The sequence below is a fragment of the Canis aureus genome, chromosome 17 (genome assembly GCF_053574225.1).
Source record: "Canis aureus isolate CA01 chromosome 17, VMU_Caureus_v.1.0, whole genome shotgun sequence".
Lineage (NCBI taxonomy): Eukaryota > Metazoa > Chordata > Mammalia > Carnivora > Canidae > Canis > Canis aureus.
The window spans coordinates 60,813,729-60,830,063 of NC_135627.1; the positions used below are offsets into that span (position 1 = coordinate 60,813,729).

General features: G+C 55.0%; 1 protein-coding gene across 2 annotated transcripts in view; it reads left to right on the forward strand.

Annotated features, from left to right (window-relative positions):
- Positions 1-286: 286 nt before the first annotated feature.
- The window catches only part of SERPINE3 (serpin family E member 3), a 29,380-nt gene continuing 13,331 nt past the window's right edge, over positions 287-16,335 (forward strand). Inside the window, exons 1-6 of one of the 2 annotated variants that reach the window (XM_077855840.1) lie at positions 287-657; positions 2,234-2,510; positions 5,173-5,386; positions 5,629-5,846; positions 6,770-6,968; positions 14,459-14,559. In XM_077855840.1, the coding sequence (XP_077711966.1) occupies positions 2,246-2,510; positions 5,173-5,386; positions 5,629-5,846; positions 6,770-6,968; positions 14,459-14,559 (997 nt within the window). In that variant the 5' untranslated portion in view covers positions 287-657; positions 2,234-2,245. The remainder of the gene's footprint in view (positions 658-2,233; positions 2,511-5,172; positions 5,387-5,628; positions 5,847-6,769; positions 6,969-14,458; positions 14,560-16,335) is intronic. The other variant, XM_077855839.1, reaches the window with a different exon arrangement.

The window sequence follows — 16,335 nt, forward strand, 5'->3', positions numbered from 1 at the left end:
GATGGGAACGTGTGGCCCCATGCGCCAGTCGCAGGGCAGACTCCACAGAACATGCCTCTACTTCCCCAGCGAGCACTTCGTCGCACCACAGGGGTCCCCATGGGCTCACGCCGGCGGGTTCCTGCCTGCGGGACCGTGGGCCTGGCGGCCGTGAGCCCGCCCCGTGGGTCCCTGGGTCTCAGCCTCGTGGTGCCCCGTCTCGAGCTGTCCCTCTCCTCTGAGTCCCGTGGGCTGCGAGGCCCAGGCCCATGACTGACCTATTGTTCTCCGTGGGAGGAGGGGAGAGGCCTCGGCGGTGCCCAGCACAGGCCGGACGGCCGCAGCCCTGGAATTCCTGCGGGTGCACCGGCCGCGGGGGCTCCTCGCTGCCACAACCGGGTCACAAGCCTGACAAGGCGGCGGGTGTGGCCGGCCCTCCCCGGGCCGCCAAGCCCGATCCGTCCCCTGGCTCCCGCGGGGCCTCGGCCTCCAGGAATTTGGGCCGAGTGGCAGAGACGTCGCCGGCGGAGACAGCCAACACCGCCGTCCTCCCCGGGCCGTCTTGTGATTCGGAGCGGGCTCTGCTCCACTTTTTAAAAAGGGGAGCACATCCATGCAGCAGGCGCACACGCACGGGACGGAGCCGGGGCCCGCGGGAGGCCGGGCGAGCGGCCGTCGGTAAGCAGCTGTCGCGGCCGTCCAGGCGGGCACCGGCCGGGGGACGGGCACAGGACGCGGGCTGCCGAGCATCCCGGCGGGAGGCCAGAGGAGCCTCGAGGACGCCGGGGCTCGGCCACCTGGCAGAGGGCCCGGGGGACCGCTGCGTCCTCGAGCCCAGCCACCACGCCCCACACCAGGCCCTCCGAACCCCGAGCCCGCTCCTGCTGAGGGGAGCAGGCTTGTCCCCTGAGGGCCCAGCTCCTCGTGGGGCGTCACAGGGGACCAGGGCCCCAACGCCGCTGCCGTAGGACGCCAGTGAGACGACTGCAGGAGGCACGGCGTGGGCACTGGGGCCGGGGCCTCCCTTGCTTTGCACCGACCTCCCCTCCCGCTGATGCTCTGTTCCCTGGAGGGGCAGCTCCTCTGTACCCCCGCCTGGAAACGTGTGTTCCTTCCGAGGACAGGACGTCAGGGACCCCCATGCTCCAGGTGCCATCAGCTCCTGTACCAAGATTGTCAGGCGCACTTATGTCCTCCAGGTTTTACGCAGCCCCCGTGGGAGACCAGGGCTTGCTCATGACCGCATGTGGTCGTGTACCTGTGCACACGGAGGCTCAGCACCTGCACCCCCCCCGACTACTCATCACAAGCACCCCCTGCAACCCGTCCCCAATTCCCTTCCCCTCTGGTCCCATAACCCATCCTCAATTCCCTTCCCCTCTGGTCCCATAACCAATCCCCAATTCCCTTCCCCTCTGGTCCCATAACCTGTCCCCAATTCCTTCCCCTCTGGTCCCATAACCTGTCCCCAATTCCCCTCCCCTCTGGTCCCATAACCTGTCCCCAATTCCTTCCCCTCTGGTCCCATAACCCATCCCCAATTCCCCTCCCCTCTGCTCGCCAGCAGTTCCTTCTCCAGAGTTGAGTCTATTTCCTGATTTCTCTCTCTCTCTTTTCCCCCCTTTGCTCATGTATTTTTTCTTAAATTCCACGCACGGGGGAAGCCGGGTGCTATTAGTGTCCCTTACTTCTTCGGCTTCCACTGTGCTCTCCAGCGCCATCCGCACTGCTGCCCACGGCCACATCTCACCCTCTCCAGGGCTCCGGGACGTCCCGCTGGAGGTGTACCCCCCTTCTCTGTCCCCTCGTCGGCTGATGGACGCTCCCTGGCGTATTTTCTTAAAGGGTTCACTGTGTGCCCCAAGCCTTGTCTTCCCTGTGCTGGAGACACCACGATGGCTCCCTTGTGAGACTGTTTGGTGGTTAACCGGGGAGAGGCTTGGCAGGGCCACGTGATCCATTCCTATCATCAGTCATTGCTCATGAGACACACGACCCGGCTCTAGGCCGGAGAAACACTAAAAGCCGTGAGGGGGGAGGGTGTCCTTCCTACACTTGTTTTCCGACCTAATGGTTCACTGGTGATCAGACCGGGGCCTCGGCCGAGGTCATACATTCGGTGAGCGGCAAAGTGGCCCAAGATCCCTGCAACTCACAGCTCGGCTTCAGGGCGCGTGGGGGCCGTGGGGACAGCTGCTGGCCTTCCCCGCGGTTGCCCGGCAGCCTCACCCCGCACCTGCTCCGCTCGCTGCAGGAAGCCCCCGCCATGCGGCCCGCCCTGCTCGCGCTCCTCCTCCTCCTGCTTCCCTCCTGCCTCCCCGGGGCGCGGGGCAGCCTCCGCGAGGACCTGGGCCTGCTGAGGACCCAGCTTGCGCTCCGCCTCTACCGGGACGCGGCGGCGGCGCCCAGCAATGGAACCAACGTGGTCATTTCCCCGGCCGGCGTGTCCCTGGCTCTGGAGATCCTGCAGTTCGCGGCCCAGGGGGACACTGCGCGGCAGCTGGTGCAGGCGCTGGGCTACTCGCTCCACGGTAAGAGGCCCGCCCCGCGGGTGGGCGCCTGGGTGCCCGGCCCCGAGCCCAGCGGCTCCCGCTGACATGCTCAGCCACGCGTGGGGTTCTCTTCTCCTCAACAAGGGATGGGGGTGGCGACTGCCTGAGCTAAGGATCCTAGAGCGCATGGGCGGCGGCAGGCCGTGAGCACTTCCCTGGAGCTGGGCCCTGCAGGGCCACGCGAGGGCCACCCTGAGGCGCCAGGCCCAGGGCGCCGCCGTCGCCCCTTCCCCTCCAGGCCGGCCCTGACCCGGCAGCGCTCCCGCTCCAGCCTCACGGCCGTGCCACCCCCACCAGGCGGCTGCACCCCTGGGCTCCTGTCCCCAACGGCTGCGGGGCCGCACGGTGAGCTCGTAGAGGCGCCGCTGCGAAGCGGGCGGGTTGCAACGAGGTGAGCTCGGGGCAGGGGAGCCCAGTGCCCGCGGCCCAAGGGGGGCCCTCGTGCGCCTTTCGGCCTTGACAGAGGCTCCCGCTGACGTCGGGCCCACAGACCAGCACCAGCAGCTGGGCTCGGCCTTCAGGGCGGCAGCTCGGCAAGCTCGGCGCCCAGCGGCGTCTGCACCGACCCCGGCCACGGTGGCAGGCAGCTCCTCGGCAGCCTCCTGCGGTCTTCCCCCGGGGTCGCACCTGCTGCTCGAGACAGGCCCAGCAGCCCGGAAGGAGCGCCGTCCCCACCGCACGTCCTGGGGACGTCGGGGGCTTTCCCGGGCAAACTGTCAAAGGAGGCTCGTAGCGGCGCCGGAAGCACGGGGCCAGGGCCGGGAGGGGAGCCTCCGAGGGGAGGCGGCGGCCTCGGGGGAGCCCTGGCTGGCCACGACCGCTGTCACCCCCACCGTCATTACGTCACTTGGTCTTCATGGAAACCGCGCACATCCTCATCCCCAGGTTACACGGGACAAGAGGCAGACCGGCAGGCACAGAGCAGAACTCAAGTCCAGGCTCTCGGTCCCCAGTCCCACGTCCCCCCACAATCCTTGGCCCCGGGCCGCCCCTGAGCGGGTGCATGCGGCAGGAGGACCTTCCTTTTCTGCCTCTAACCGCAGCCCCCTTCCCCGTCACCAAGGCACACCCTCGACGCCACCTCCGCTCACCTGCTTCATCTGGCAGGTAAACCCCAGTCACGGAGCTCCCAGGCTCGTGGTTACAGGCCTTAGTTAGTTAGTTGTTAGTTAGTTAGTTGTTAGTTGCTAGTTAGTTAGTGAGTTGTTAGTTAGTTAGTTAGTTAGTTAGTTAGTTAGTTGTTAGCCGAAGGAAGTCCCCATCAGGAAGCGCAGGGCGGCACATGGGGCCTAAAGGAAGGGGCTCGCGGGCTCCCCGGTGAGTGCAAGGCCTCACGTGGGCACGAGAAATGAGGACAAAATGCCCTGCTTCTTCTAGTGCTTCTTCCCACTCTGTGGCCACAGACCCTCTCCAACCCTCACCCCCCTCCCCGTGTCTGCCCTCCAGGGTCCTGATCCCTGCGGGCCCAGAGCTTGCCCGCCTCCTGCCTTTTTGGACGGCATCATCTGTAGGATCCCAGCCCCCCTCTGGCAAGAAGGAGCTTTGGGGGGAAAGGAGGGACAGGACTCCTTCGGAGGCTGCAGTAGGAGCGCCGGCCATGCTCACATCCCCCCGTCCATCAGTAGGAGGCGGGAGCCCCCAAAGGCCGCAGGGAGGAGGTGCTGCGCTCAGGCCTTCACAGATGTAGCAGCCCCTGGTGGAGCCAGTGTCCCCGGTCACCCTTCCCCAGCCCCGTGACCCTGAACCACCTTAGCCATCTGTAGGTCTGTCCGGGGGCAGCCCCTTGGTCTGTATGTGGCGGCACAATCATAGGGGCGATGCCACGTCATGGGGTTAAAGGCGCTGCTGCTGGCCGCCCGGGTGTCGGGCCCCAGGTGTGAGGCCCCGGGTGTGAGGCCTGGGTGTGAGGCCCTCAGGTGTGTGAGGCCTTGGGTGTGAGACCTCAGGTGTGAGGCCCTCAGGTGTGTGAGGCCCCGGGTGTGAGGCCCACATGTGAGGCCCGTGCTGTGTCTCTGTGGCCAGGCTCCCCTGTGCCCCAGGCTTGGTTCCTCTACCTTCTGGCGGGTTCTTGTGGGGTAGCAGCAGGCCCGTGGGGTGTGGGCTGTGGCGCTGGTGGCCTCGTGGGCTCCCCGTGGCTGTCAACCAGCAGTCGATCTTGGGAGATGCCTCCCTGGACGTGCCCAGGCTGCTGACCTGCTGTGCAGGGAGGCCGCTGAGCCGAGCACCAGGGGCGGTGACGCCCGATGGTGCGGCTGTCTCGGTCACTCAGCCCTGACTGGCTGTGCCCCGGAGGCGGAGGACCAGCTGCCAGGAGGACCTGTGATTCTGTGCGGCCCCCTCGGGGCCTGATGGCTTCAGGTCCTGCGTGGCCTTGCCCCAGCTTTGAGTCCATGGGCCCAGGCCGATTCCTGGCGGGGGAGGGGGAAGGCCCCCTGTGTGAGGCCTTGGAGGAGCGGGGAGGGGGGGTGATGGGGGAAGGGTGATGGGGTGATGGGGATGGGTAATACTGGGTGACAGGGGAGGGATGACGGGGGAGGGATGATGGGGGAGGGTGACGGGGGAGGGTGGCAGGGGAGGGTGATGGGGAGGGTGACGGGGACAGTGACCGCAGCGCCCAGCCTGACGTGTCCCGCACCCGCAGCCCCGCAGGTGAGCACGTCCATCCGCAGCGCCTATGCCGCCCTGCGCAGCCCTGGCCGCGGCCCACAGGTGGAGCTGGCCTGCACCATGTTCGTGCATCCGGGCGCAGCCGTGTCGCCCTGCTTCATGGAGCGTGTGTCTCGCTGGGCCAACAGCAGCCTGCAGCCAGCGCCGCCCCGTGAGCCCCGCGGCCCGCCCACACGCTCAGGTGAGCGGTGTTGGGGGGGGCAGGGGTGAGGCCGGGCGGAGGGCGGGAGGGGACACAGCGGTGCTGGGGGCCCAGGCCGGAGCCAGGACAGGAGGCCTGCAGGGGTGAGGCCATGCGGCGGGCGGGAGGGGACACGGCGGTGCCGGGGACCCAGGCCAGAGCCAGGACGGGCGGCAGGCAGGGGTGAGGCCAAGGCAGACAGGAGGGGACGCGGCCGCGCCTCGGAGCCCGGTCGGTGGGCGTACTCAGCAGCCGGGCTGTCCCCGCAGGTGGCGGCCCCGCGGGCCCCGAGTTGGGGCAGGCCGAGGCAGCGTGGGCCCGGCTGGCACTGCTGAGCACCATGTCCTTCCGGAGCACCTGGCGCCGCGGGTTCGCTCCCGCTGACACCCAGCCACTGCCCTTCGCGGGCGCGCGGGGCCTGGCGCTGCAGGTGCCCACGATGCACCAGACGGCAGAGGTCAACTACGGTGAGCTCCTCCCGCAGGGGCGCAGCGAGCGGGCCGGGCTCAGCTGCAGGCGGGCGCAGGTGGGGAGCGTGGGGCACCCCCAGGAGGCGCAGGGGAGCCGCGGTGGCGCCCCAGGGTCCCTGCGCCCAGGGACAGGCCGCAGGCTGAGTGCTGGGCCCGAGGGGTGCCAGGGGGAGGCCCACACCCGGGTGGACGGCTCCCGAGAGGGCCCCCGTGGGCCTGCCCCCCTTGCACCCCCTGCACCCCCGGGCTCCACCCCTCCAGCTGCGGGCTGACTCTGCTCCCTCGGGGGAGCCCCGCAGACGGGGTTTCAGGGACCCCGGCCTTGAGAACACGGCTGCCCTCCTGCCCTGATGCCCATCCCAAACGTTGCCTGGTCGGTGAATTTAGGTCTTTGCTTATCCGATGAGCACCTACCCCCGAGGGGAGGCGAGGTGCGCGGGGAGGAAGGCCCGCGGATAAGCAGACACACATGTGACTTAGGCTCCTGTTCCCCGTGTCTCCCCTGCTGCCGCCCTGACCCCCGCTGCTCCATCTGTCCCCGGTACTAAATTTCCCAGTTTTATATGATCCGTGGGTTTAGAGCTTTTGTTGAAAGAAAGGTCTAGCACAAGGAGCCTGGTTCCCCATGCGGCCACAAAAGGCCAGGATTGGAAGGCGTCCCCTGTAGGACCGGAGGGCCCGGGGTGCTGCCCAGCACTGCAGGCCCTGAGACCCAAGCCCCGGGAGGCCATCTTAGAAATTCGAGGTCTTGCCATCAGAAAAGGTGACTTTGGCCTCAAACGGCCTCCCGAGGGTGGGACACACACCCTGTCAATAAAATGTACTCTTAGCAGTCCCGGGAGACGGCCCCTCCAGGGCCTGGCGCAGTTCGGTTCCCCAGCTCCCGGGACGGAACTGACTCCCCCTCTGCGGACCCCCAGGCCAGTTCCAGGACCCTGTGGGCCATCAGGTGCAGGTGCTGGAGCTGCCCTACCTGGGAAGTACCGCGAGTCTGCTTCTGGTGCGGCCGCGCGACAAGGACACCCCGCTGAGCCACATCGAGCCCCACCTCACAGCCAGCGTCCTGCACACCTGGATGTCCAGCCTCACGAGAGCCAGAATGGACGTGTTCCTGCCCAGGTGAGCGGCTGCATCGTCCTTACGGGGTAGACGGGAGGAGCCAGGTGGTCTGGTCCGGGGGTCGGTCCTGAGGCACTGGGCCAACCTGTCCAACCAACGTGGCCCTACAGGTTAGGCCAAGAGGGACTTACCCCAGAGACGGGGACCAGGTGAGAGTCTCTGACTCGCTAGCTCATGATGTAGGCAGAATACGATTCCTTCTGGAATTTCCTGGAGCCTCCTCGTGGGGAAGATCATCTGTCTTCACTGGGCCAGGCTGGAGCCCCTGGGAAAGACGAACCATGCAGCTCCCTCTGAGGCATGAACCCCGAATCCTATCACATCCTAAGAGGGTCACCAACGGTCACTTTTCCAAAACCAAGGAGGCAAAATAGTTTAAATAGTTTATAATTCTGATGAGAAGGCAAACTAAGAGGTAAGATAATTCAAGACTTTTAGTCTCTGAGCTGAGGGTTCTCATTCTCTCTGAATAGAGGTGAGCCTCCCTTTAAGAGAAGCCAGTAGGGAATATAAATATAGTGAAAGGGAATATAAGGGAAGGGAGAAGAAATGAGTGGGAAATATCAGAAAGGGAGACAGAACACAAAGACTCCTAACTCTGGCAAACGAACTAGGGGTGGTGGAAGGGGAGGAGGGTGGGGGGTGGGGGTGACTGGGTGGCGGGCACTGAGGGGGGACACTTGACGGGATGAGCACTGGGTGTTATTCTGTATGTTGGCAAACTGAACACCAATAAAAAATAAATTTATTATTACAAAAAGAAAAGAGAGAGAGAGAGAACCCAGTAGGCACTAATACAGCTTGGCGAAAAGTTAAAGGATGGTTCTAGATTTTGCTTTTCCGAAGCCAAACTCATTTGCAAAGCTCATTACTTTACAAAGAATTCCTTGGTGAGCTTCTTTAAACGATAAGCTGCTCTGGCGCACTGGAAATCGGAGCAAACGTGTGATTAGCTTGTAGACCAGCCTCAGGCGAGGAATGTGGTCCAAGGGCTCCGGACGCGGCTGCTTCGCGCTCCCTCATGGCGGCTGCTCTGGCCTCCCCTAGGGCTGACCGGGCCTCGGCAGCGCTGAGCCAGAGCTCTTGGCAGTGCTCCTTTGAGGAGTTAAAAATAGGCCCAGACGCTGAAACGAAAACACACGCAGAGCGACCCTGTGAGCTAAGGGCCAAGGTCTGCAGTGGGACCCAGCATGACCAGCGCCGAAGGGGACGCGCCTCTAGGATAGAGCCGGGCGTCTCCAACCAAATATGTGGACCCCAGATGAAGCCCAAAGACAGGACGTCGCGACAGACCGTGTCTAGCGGGGAGCAGAAGCAGCCCCAGTGTCTCCGTGACGCTCGAGAGAAGCTCAGGACAAGAAGAGGAGCTGCCGACGACATGACATGGACAGAGATTGAAGAGACAGACGCAGCCTCATCCTGGAGCGGCTGCTGCCGGGGAGCCCTCCGCTGTGTGTGACCCACCCTGAGAGCCCGCAGCGCCCGAGGAGGGATCCAGAAACCCCAGGGCAGGGGCGAGCCGGGAAGGCGGGGAGCCCAGGAACACAGCACCAGTCCACGCTTGGGCTTCTCCTGAGAAAGGCCCTTCTGACCCCCCAAGACGATCAAGCCTGCCACCCAAGGACGACGGAAGGTTTTGGGAAAATGAGGCCACTTTACGAGAGAAACAGCCTCAAACCCTTGAAGGAATGCATAGAGAAAGAAGTAGGGCTATTTTAGGTCTAGATCACCGTTGGGCCCATCGCACCACGGCAGTCGCACGTCAAGGACTTACCTGCACGTCTGCAAATCGCTCATCGTCCACCACGAGCTGCCTTCCGGGCGGCCCGCGGGTCTCACCTGGAGCAGAAGCCTTTGTGAGCGACACGGGCCGGGGCGCACAAGTCGCGTGGCAATGGGGGGGCGGGGGGCTTGGGGTCGAGCGTCACCAAGCAGCGTTATTTAGTCGATTCTGGCTGAAGTGTGACGTTTAGCTTCCAAAGGAACCTTTTATTTATGAAAATATGACATACAATGCATGGGGACAATCCATGTCCATCAGGGAGGTTAGCGCAGCGAAAGAAGGGGCAGTGGATGGGATGAGCACTGGGTGTTATGCTGGATGTTGGCAAATTGAACTCCAATTTTTAAAAAAAAAGAGAGAGAGAGGGGCGCCGGGGTGGCTCCGCGGTTTGGTGCCCACTGTAGGCTCAGGGCGTGATCCTGGGGTCCCAGGATCGAGTCCCACGTCGGGTTCCCTGCGTGGAGCCTGCTTCTCCCTCTGCCTGGGTCTCTGCCCCTCTCTGTGTGTCTCATGAATAAATAAGTAAAATCTTTAAAAAATAAAAAATACAAGAATTAATAAAAAAAAAAAAAAAGAAAAAGAGAGAACAAAGTATAGGAGTCTCACAAACCTAAAAAGAAAGAAAGACTCCTCAAGGAGGCCAACTGCGGGCGTTACGAGGGTCGTTTGGATCCATGATACAGCGACGCCCCCCGAGAGACTAGCAATGTGCCAGACGTATATTTGTTTAAGGAGCAGGACACTCGGTTATTGGCTCGACATGCTGGGGAGCGAGGTGGGAGCATGTTTTTTCTGGCAATAGAGGTGACACGGGTACCTTTGCTGGCATGTGCTCACCGTCCCTCATGGGGCGTTGCGGCGGGCTCGGGCTCTGAGGCCAGGAGCCCGTCTGTGTGTGTCCGTCTCTGTGTGTCGTGAGTGTCGGGAGGACCCGTCAGCTGTCATGTCTTCAGGAGTCTAGGCCTTCCTGGCACAGAGCTGCGGATCATCGTGTGTGCGCTATGCTTCGCAACGGGCATTTTCTTTCCTTTCTAGAAAATTGGGGTATAATTCACAGAACCATAAGATTCATTCTTTCCAAGTGTACGATTCGCAGGCGTTTAGTATACAGGCAACGTCGTGCAGCCGTCGCCACTGTTTAATTCCAGAACTTTCTCAACACCTCCAGAAGAAACGCGACGCCCGTTAGCAGGCCCGCCCCGTTGTGTCCCCACCAGGGTCCCAGCGGCTGCCAGTGTACTTGGGAGCACAGTGGACGTGTCTCGCTGCACACCGCGTGTAACCGAGACGTCCAGCGGCGGCCCTGTGTGCGTGGCTGCGCCACTTGGCAGTGTCTTCAGGGTCCGGCCCGGGTCCCAGCCTACGCGTCGTGCTTCGTTCTTTTTTATGGCAGAACAATTTCCCATCGTATGGACACACTCCGTTCGGCTTTATCCGCTCATCGGCTCACAGACATCTCAGCGCCTGGACCGTTTGGGGCCTGTTTGTACGCTTTGGCTTCTGGAACACACTCACGTACGCATGTTCGTGTGGCTGCACGTTTCAGCCACCTCGGGTACGCACCCAGGATGGGCCCCCGGGGTCACGCGTGGACCCCACACTGTACCTCTCGAGGGCCTGCCAGACGCCCTCCAGGGCCTCTGCCGGCCACCCCGCCAGCGCCCCTCATTGCCAGCTCCTTGTGAGGCCGTGCAGCTTGGAAAGATGGGGCTTCCCGAGTGGAAGCTGGCGCGACAGCAATGTGAAGATACTTGACGCCACACAGAACGGTCCAGTTCTATGTGATGTATTTTTTCCCACAGTTGGGGTTTTTTGAGTCCCTGTGAATGGAGGGAAGGACTAAAGAGTAGGGGTGTCACGGAGTCTCCCTCCAGAACCGTAGCTCCCCTTGCTAGAGCAGTTAGGGTGCAGTCCCGCTTGGCCCTCCTGCAACGGCCTCCCCGCCTCTCGGCTTCTCCCTGGCCTGGAGGCAAGACGGGGCGCCCGGCCACCCATCTCCTTACGTGGCCATCCTCATTGCCGCAAGGCCGCTTCCCATGGTGCTTCCACTTGCATATCCCCAATGACCAATGACATCAAGCATATTTTCATGCTCTTTGTGGCCATTTACATACCTTTATCGAAGGAATATCTATTTCAATCTTTTCTCCACTTTTAAGTCCATTGTCTTTTTATTGCTGAGTTGGAATAGTGCTTTATATATTCTGGATGCTAGTCCCTTATCAGATTTATGACTTGCGAATATTTTCTCCCATTTAGTGGATCGTCTTTTCACTTTCTTGATGGTGTCCCTCGGAGCACCAAAGTTTTAAATTTTAATGAAGTCCAGTAAACTTATTTTTTCTTTTATTTCTTGCGCTTCTTTTGATGTCATTTCTAAGAAACCGTTGCTTAACCAAGATCACAAAGATCTGTGTCTATGCTTTGTCTAGGAATTTTCTAGTTTTAGCTCTTCTATTTCAAATTAATTTTTGTATGTGTTATGAGGTAGAGGTTCAATTTCATTCTTTGCATGTCATTATCCAGTTGTCCCAGCACCATTAATTGAAAAGATCATTCTTTCACTGAATTTTCTTGGTACCTTTGTTGAAATTAATTGACTATAAATGAATGAGTTTATTTTAATGGGTTTACTCTCAATTCTATTCTCTGGGCACAAATGTCTATACGTCGGCCAGGACAACACAGTCTCAATTACTATAATGTTTAGAAATCGGGATCTGTTAGCCCTTCAGATTTGCTCTTTTTCCAAGATTGCTTTGGCTATTCTGGGTCCCATACATTTTCTTGTGAATTTTGGTATCAGCTTCTCAGTTTCTGCCAAAAAGGCAGCTGAGATTTTGATGATGATGATTGTGTTTAATCAGTACATCAACTTGGGAATATTGCTTTCTAGCAATATTAATTGTTCCAATCTGTGAACACAAGACTTTTTTTCATTTTACTTATGTCTTCCTTAGTTTCTTTTGATTATGTGTTTTAGTCTTCAGTGTACAAATTTTGCATTCCTTTTGTTAAAATTATTTCTAAGTATTTTATTCCTCTTGATGTTATAAAATGGGATTTATTTGCAGATGATTCGTTGATAATATAAAAAACACAGTTGATTTTTGTACCTTGATCTCATATCCTGCCACCGTGATGAACTCATTTATTCATTCTAAGAATTTTTTCTCTGTATGTGTGTGTATTCTTTAAGATTTTCTATATATAAACCAAGTTGTGAGTAGAGATAGGTTTACTTCTTCATTTCTAATCTGGATGCATTTTTATTTCTTTTTCTTGTATGATTGCCCTCCACACTTTTCAGGACAATGTTAAACAGAAGTGGTGGGCATCCTTCTCTTATTTCTGATCTTAGGAGGAAAGCTTTCAGTCTTCACCATTAAGTGTGATGCTAGCTGGGGCACCTGGGTGGCTCAGGGGTTGAGCATCTGCCTTCGGCTCAGGGCGTGACCCCGGGGTCCTGGGATGGAGTCCCACATCGGGCTCCCTGCGGGGAGCCTGCTTCTCCCTCGGCCTGTGTCTCTGCCTCTTTCTCTCTCTGTCTCTCATGAAAAAGAAGTTTGATGCCAGCTGTGGGTTTTCTGTAGAGGCCCTCTTTTGGATTGAAAAAGTTCCCTTCTATCACAAGTTTATAGTGTGATTTTTGTTTTCATGAAAGATATCAGATTTTTTTTTCACATGCTTTTCTGCATTTATTGAGATGATCATGTGGCCTTTGTCCTTTATCCTGTTAATATCGGTGTTTTACATTGATTTTCATATGTTGAACCCACCTTGCATTCCTGGGATAAATCCCACTTGGTCATGGTGGGATTTATATGTTGCTAGATTCAATTTGCTAGTGCTTTGTTGAGGATTTTGCATCTACATTCATAAGTGAAATTAGTCTGCAGTTTTCTTTTCTCATGATATCATTGTCTGGTTTTGGTAAAGGGCAATCTTTTTACTCAAGATATTTTTGTGGCATTTCTTCTGAGCTGGACTTCCATACAAGAAACAAAAAAATCACTCTCACCTTTTATGGTCATACCTCACTCTTACTATTATCTTTAGTTACGAAAAAAATGATATTACTCAGTTTTATCACCTACCATAATCACTATATTTGGCTTCAAACATCCCTGAACTTTTTTCAATATCCCTGAGAAACAATAGAACCACAATGGTAACAATAAAGTGTGTGAGCTGTGCTAGGCATTGTTGAGCACTTCTAAGAATTATTTCCCTTAATCTTCATAAAGCTGATAACTAAGCACTACTGTTATGCTCATTTCACAAATAAGGAAACTGAGGCAAAGAGAAGTAAAATAATTTGCCCCAGGTCCTTCAGCTAGTAAAAGGCTAAGCCAGGATTCAAACCCTGGCACTGGGCCCCCAAGTTCGTGCTCTTAATATGTTTCAGCCCTAAGAGTTTTCAAAATGGATGAGTTTTAAGTATTTAAGAAAAGTTCAGAAGAGATGGTACAAATTTTTTTTGAGACCGTCAGCATAGTTGGAGAAAGCGACCGTACCTTCTTGGAAAACTATTCTAAAGACCCAAAACATATTTATGAGAAAATCTGATACTTCTGTTTAAAATATTGATCACATTGTCTTGTATGCAATGAAGACCTTTGATATTAAATGGTCTAGTCCAGTATTTTTACTCTCCTGCAAGTTTTGCATAGTTTATAGAAAAAGATAAAGTCCATTTCAAACGTTTTCATTTTCAAAGAAAAATAATATGAGCAATCCTTTTAAAGAATCCTTCACAGTAAAATCTTAGATGCCTTGCCCTTGGAGAAATATTACAAAGTTGGTGTGTTGATTCTTTCTCCTCTCCGGACTTATTAGGAAAACCAAAGCCTTAGCTTGCATTCCTTTCCTCCTATGCATCGAAGACACACACTGCACACAGCAAACACAAAAATCTGTCTTATCAAATATGAACGTATTACATGAGATGCTCTACTCCTTGCCAGTCAGTCGACAGCTTCTTTTCTGCACCTACTACGTGAGAGGCCTCACGAGGTGGGAGGTAGCAAAGCGTAGACGCCAAGAGCACGGGCTCTGCGCTCAGACAGCCTGGCTTTGAGTTGAGTTCCACCACGTACTCATTACATCATCTTGGGCAAGTGTCTTAATTTCTTTAGGCTTCAGCTTTCTCATCTGTAAAATGAGGATGATAATAACATAGTTATGTGAAGACGAAATTAGATAATCCACAAAAAACGCTTGTCATAGTGTCTAGCACATGGTAAGTACTCGTTAGTTACTACCAGGAAATAAAACATTGACTGAGATGGTCCATCTTCTCAAGGAGTGTGCGAAATCATAAATAACAGTAATAAGAAGCAGACTATTCCATACGTCAAAAGAGCAGAACAAGGTGTTAATGGGGCTTTAGGAACCGAAGGACACAAAACAGCTGGAGAGGAGAAGAGAACAATGGACTTGAGCTTAGAGGCAAGGGTGGCAACTCAAAGGCAATCAAAGGAGATGGGGTGGAAAGAACAGCAAAAGCAAAGGTACGGAAGGGAGAGGGAGCCCTGTGTGGTCAGACTAGTCCCTGGGCAGGGTTTATGAGAAGGAGCAATGAAAGATAAAGCTGGAAAAGAGGCTTCCTTGACTCACAAGTTAGGGAGTTCGGCAGTTGTGTGGCGTGTATGAAATTATTTTGGATGAGATTTCTAAATGAAAGCTGATGGCTTTTGTTTTTCAGATTCAGGATCGAAAATCACTTCAATTTGAAACCCATTTTAAATTCTTGGGGAGTCACCGATCTTTTTGATCCACTCAAAGCCAACTTGAAAGGAATTTCAGGTAACACTTCTTCTTTCAAGCTTTTTGGCATTGTGCTTGGGGGCAGCTTTGTCATACTTTGATTAAGGGATTTTCATCTACAGAGGCTTCAGTGGTATAGTGAGAGTTAACATTATTTAAAAGAATAAAGAAAGAGTTTTGCTTTATGTAAGAATATGTGGCTTCAGATAACTGTTGAATTTGGGTTGTACTTTGTGGAGGCAGGTGGTGTTTCTTGAGACCTCTAAGTACCCTTTGTGGAGACCACCTTCGGGGTGAAGTCAGTGGCCACAGAATCCACCTCACCCTCCGGCCTGTCATGAGTAGGAGCATGTCACAGATGGTGGTGCAGTGACAGAGCTCTTCATTCTGACCTCCCACCACCATGCCAGCCTCACAGTCACCCTGTTTTTACCTCCTCCCTCTCCCTCCCTCTTTGTACCATTTCTGTCCTCTTCTCATGAACTAACCTTGAAACTTTCCCCCATCCACCCAACTTCCTGTCTTCGAATTACCCCTGTACCTGTAATCTTGCCCTAAAGTGTTCTTCTTCCCTACGTCCATATTAAACGTATTTTCCCTTGGTAGACATGCTATTACTCATCAATAGGAGCTGTGTTTGCTTATCATGTTGCAGGGAACTTACATCAAATATTAAAAATAATGGAATGCCCAAACCTCATGTTCCAGAATCCTCTTAGAAGCCATCTTTAAACTATTGCTAACTCCAAAGGCTCAGGTTTGTTTCTGCTCTGGAGAGTTATAAACTATTGGTACGAAAATAATACTGTAGCAGGCATTTTCACTGGCCTAATGCTTGCTTTGCCTGATGAGCTTCAGAATCTCCATTTTAAATGCTAGAACCTCATCACACAGTTTTCTAAAGCTTTGCCCAAAATCTTCTTTCTCAAGCAATAACACAAACACACACACACACACTCATACACACACAGAGGAATTTGGTGCGTAAAAGCAGTCTTGGCTTATGCTTTAGATATGACCAAACTAAATGGCAGTTACTTATCAAACAGAGCACAAGAGGAAGGAGCTATTCTGGAGTGTTTAAAACCCCCCAGTGCTGTACTCATTATCTAACTATGCAAAGAGATAAGCAAAGCAATAATCAAGTTTGGGCAGAGTGGCCCCAACAATGCTTGGCGCACAGTGGATATCCAATAAATATTGTTGACTTCGTTGAACGACTCAACCAGAAATTTTCTCTGTTGACTCAGGCATAATCTGACACTGTAGGGAAAAGAGGAAGACTAGAGTAAACGGATCAGAGGTCAAGGAAAAAGGAAGGGATAAAGAACTTGACTAAGTGGATTCTATCTTTATTAATGTGAAAAGTCCAATCACAGTGTCTTCTTGTGACTCCAGAGCTCAGCTAGGGCATTCCTGTTGTTGATGATGATACTATTCTTCTTTTGATCATTTTGTTAAAAACTTTGGGGCCATTCTTGACCTTTTCTTCCACACTACTACATTCAATTAATCCATCATGACTCACTGATCGTCCCCCCATAGCTCTGCCTTTATGTCCTAAAAGTACATCTCAAAATGCCATTAATCCTATGTCCTCTAACCGGACTGAGCATAACCCACCTACATCACGCACATAGGCCCCTAACTGATAAAGACTTCCAAGGCTCTAAGCTCTCCTGACAAGATATAACGCGCAACTTAGTTTAGAAAGAACACTTTTTGATACCTTCTTTATAATGCAATTAAAGTCTACGTAGATTTTTTTTCAAACCAGCAGAAACACAGGCTCATGGATCTAACCTGTTAAATAAT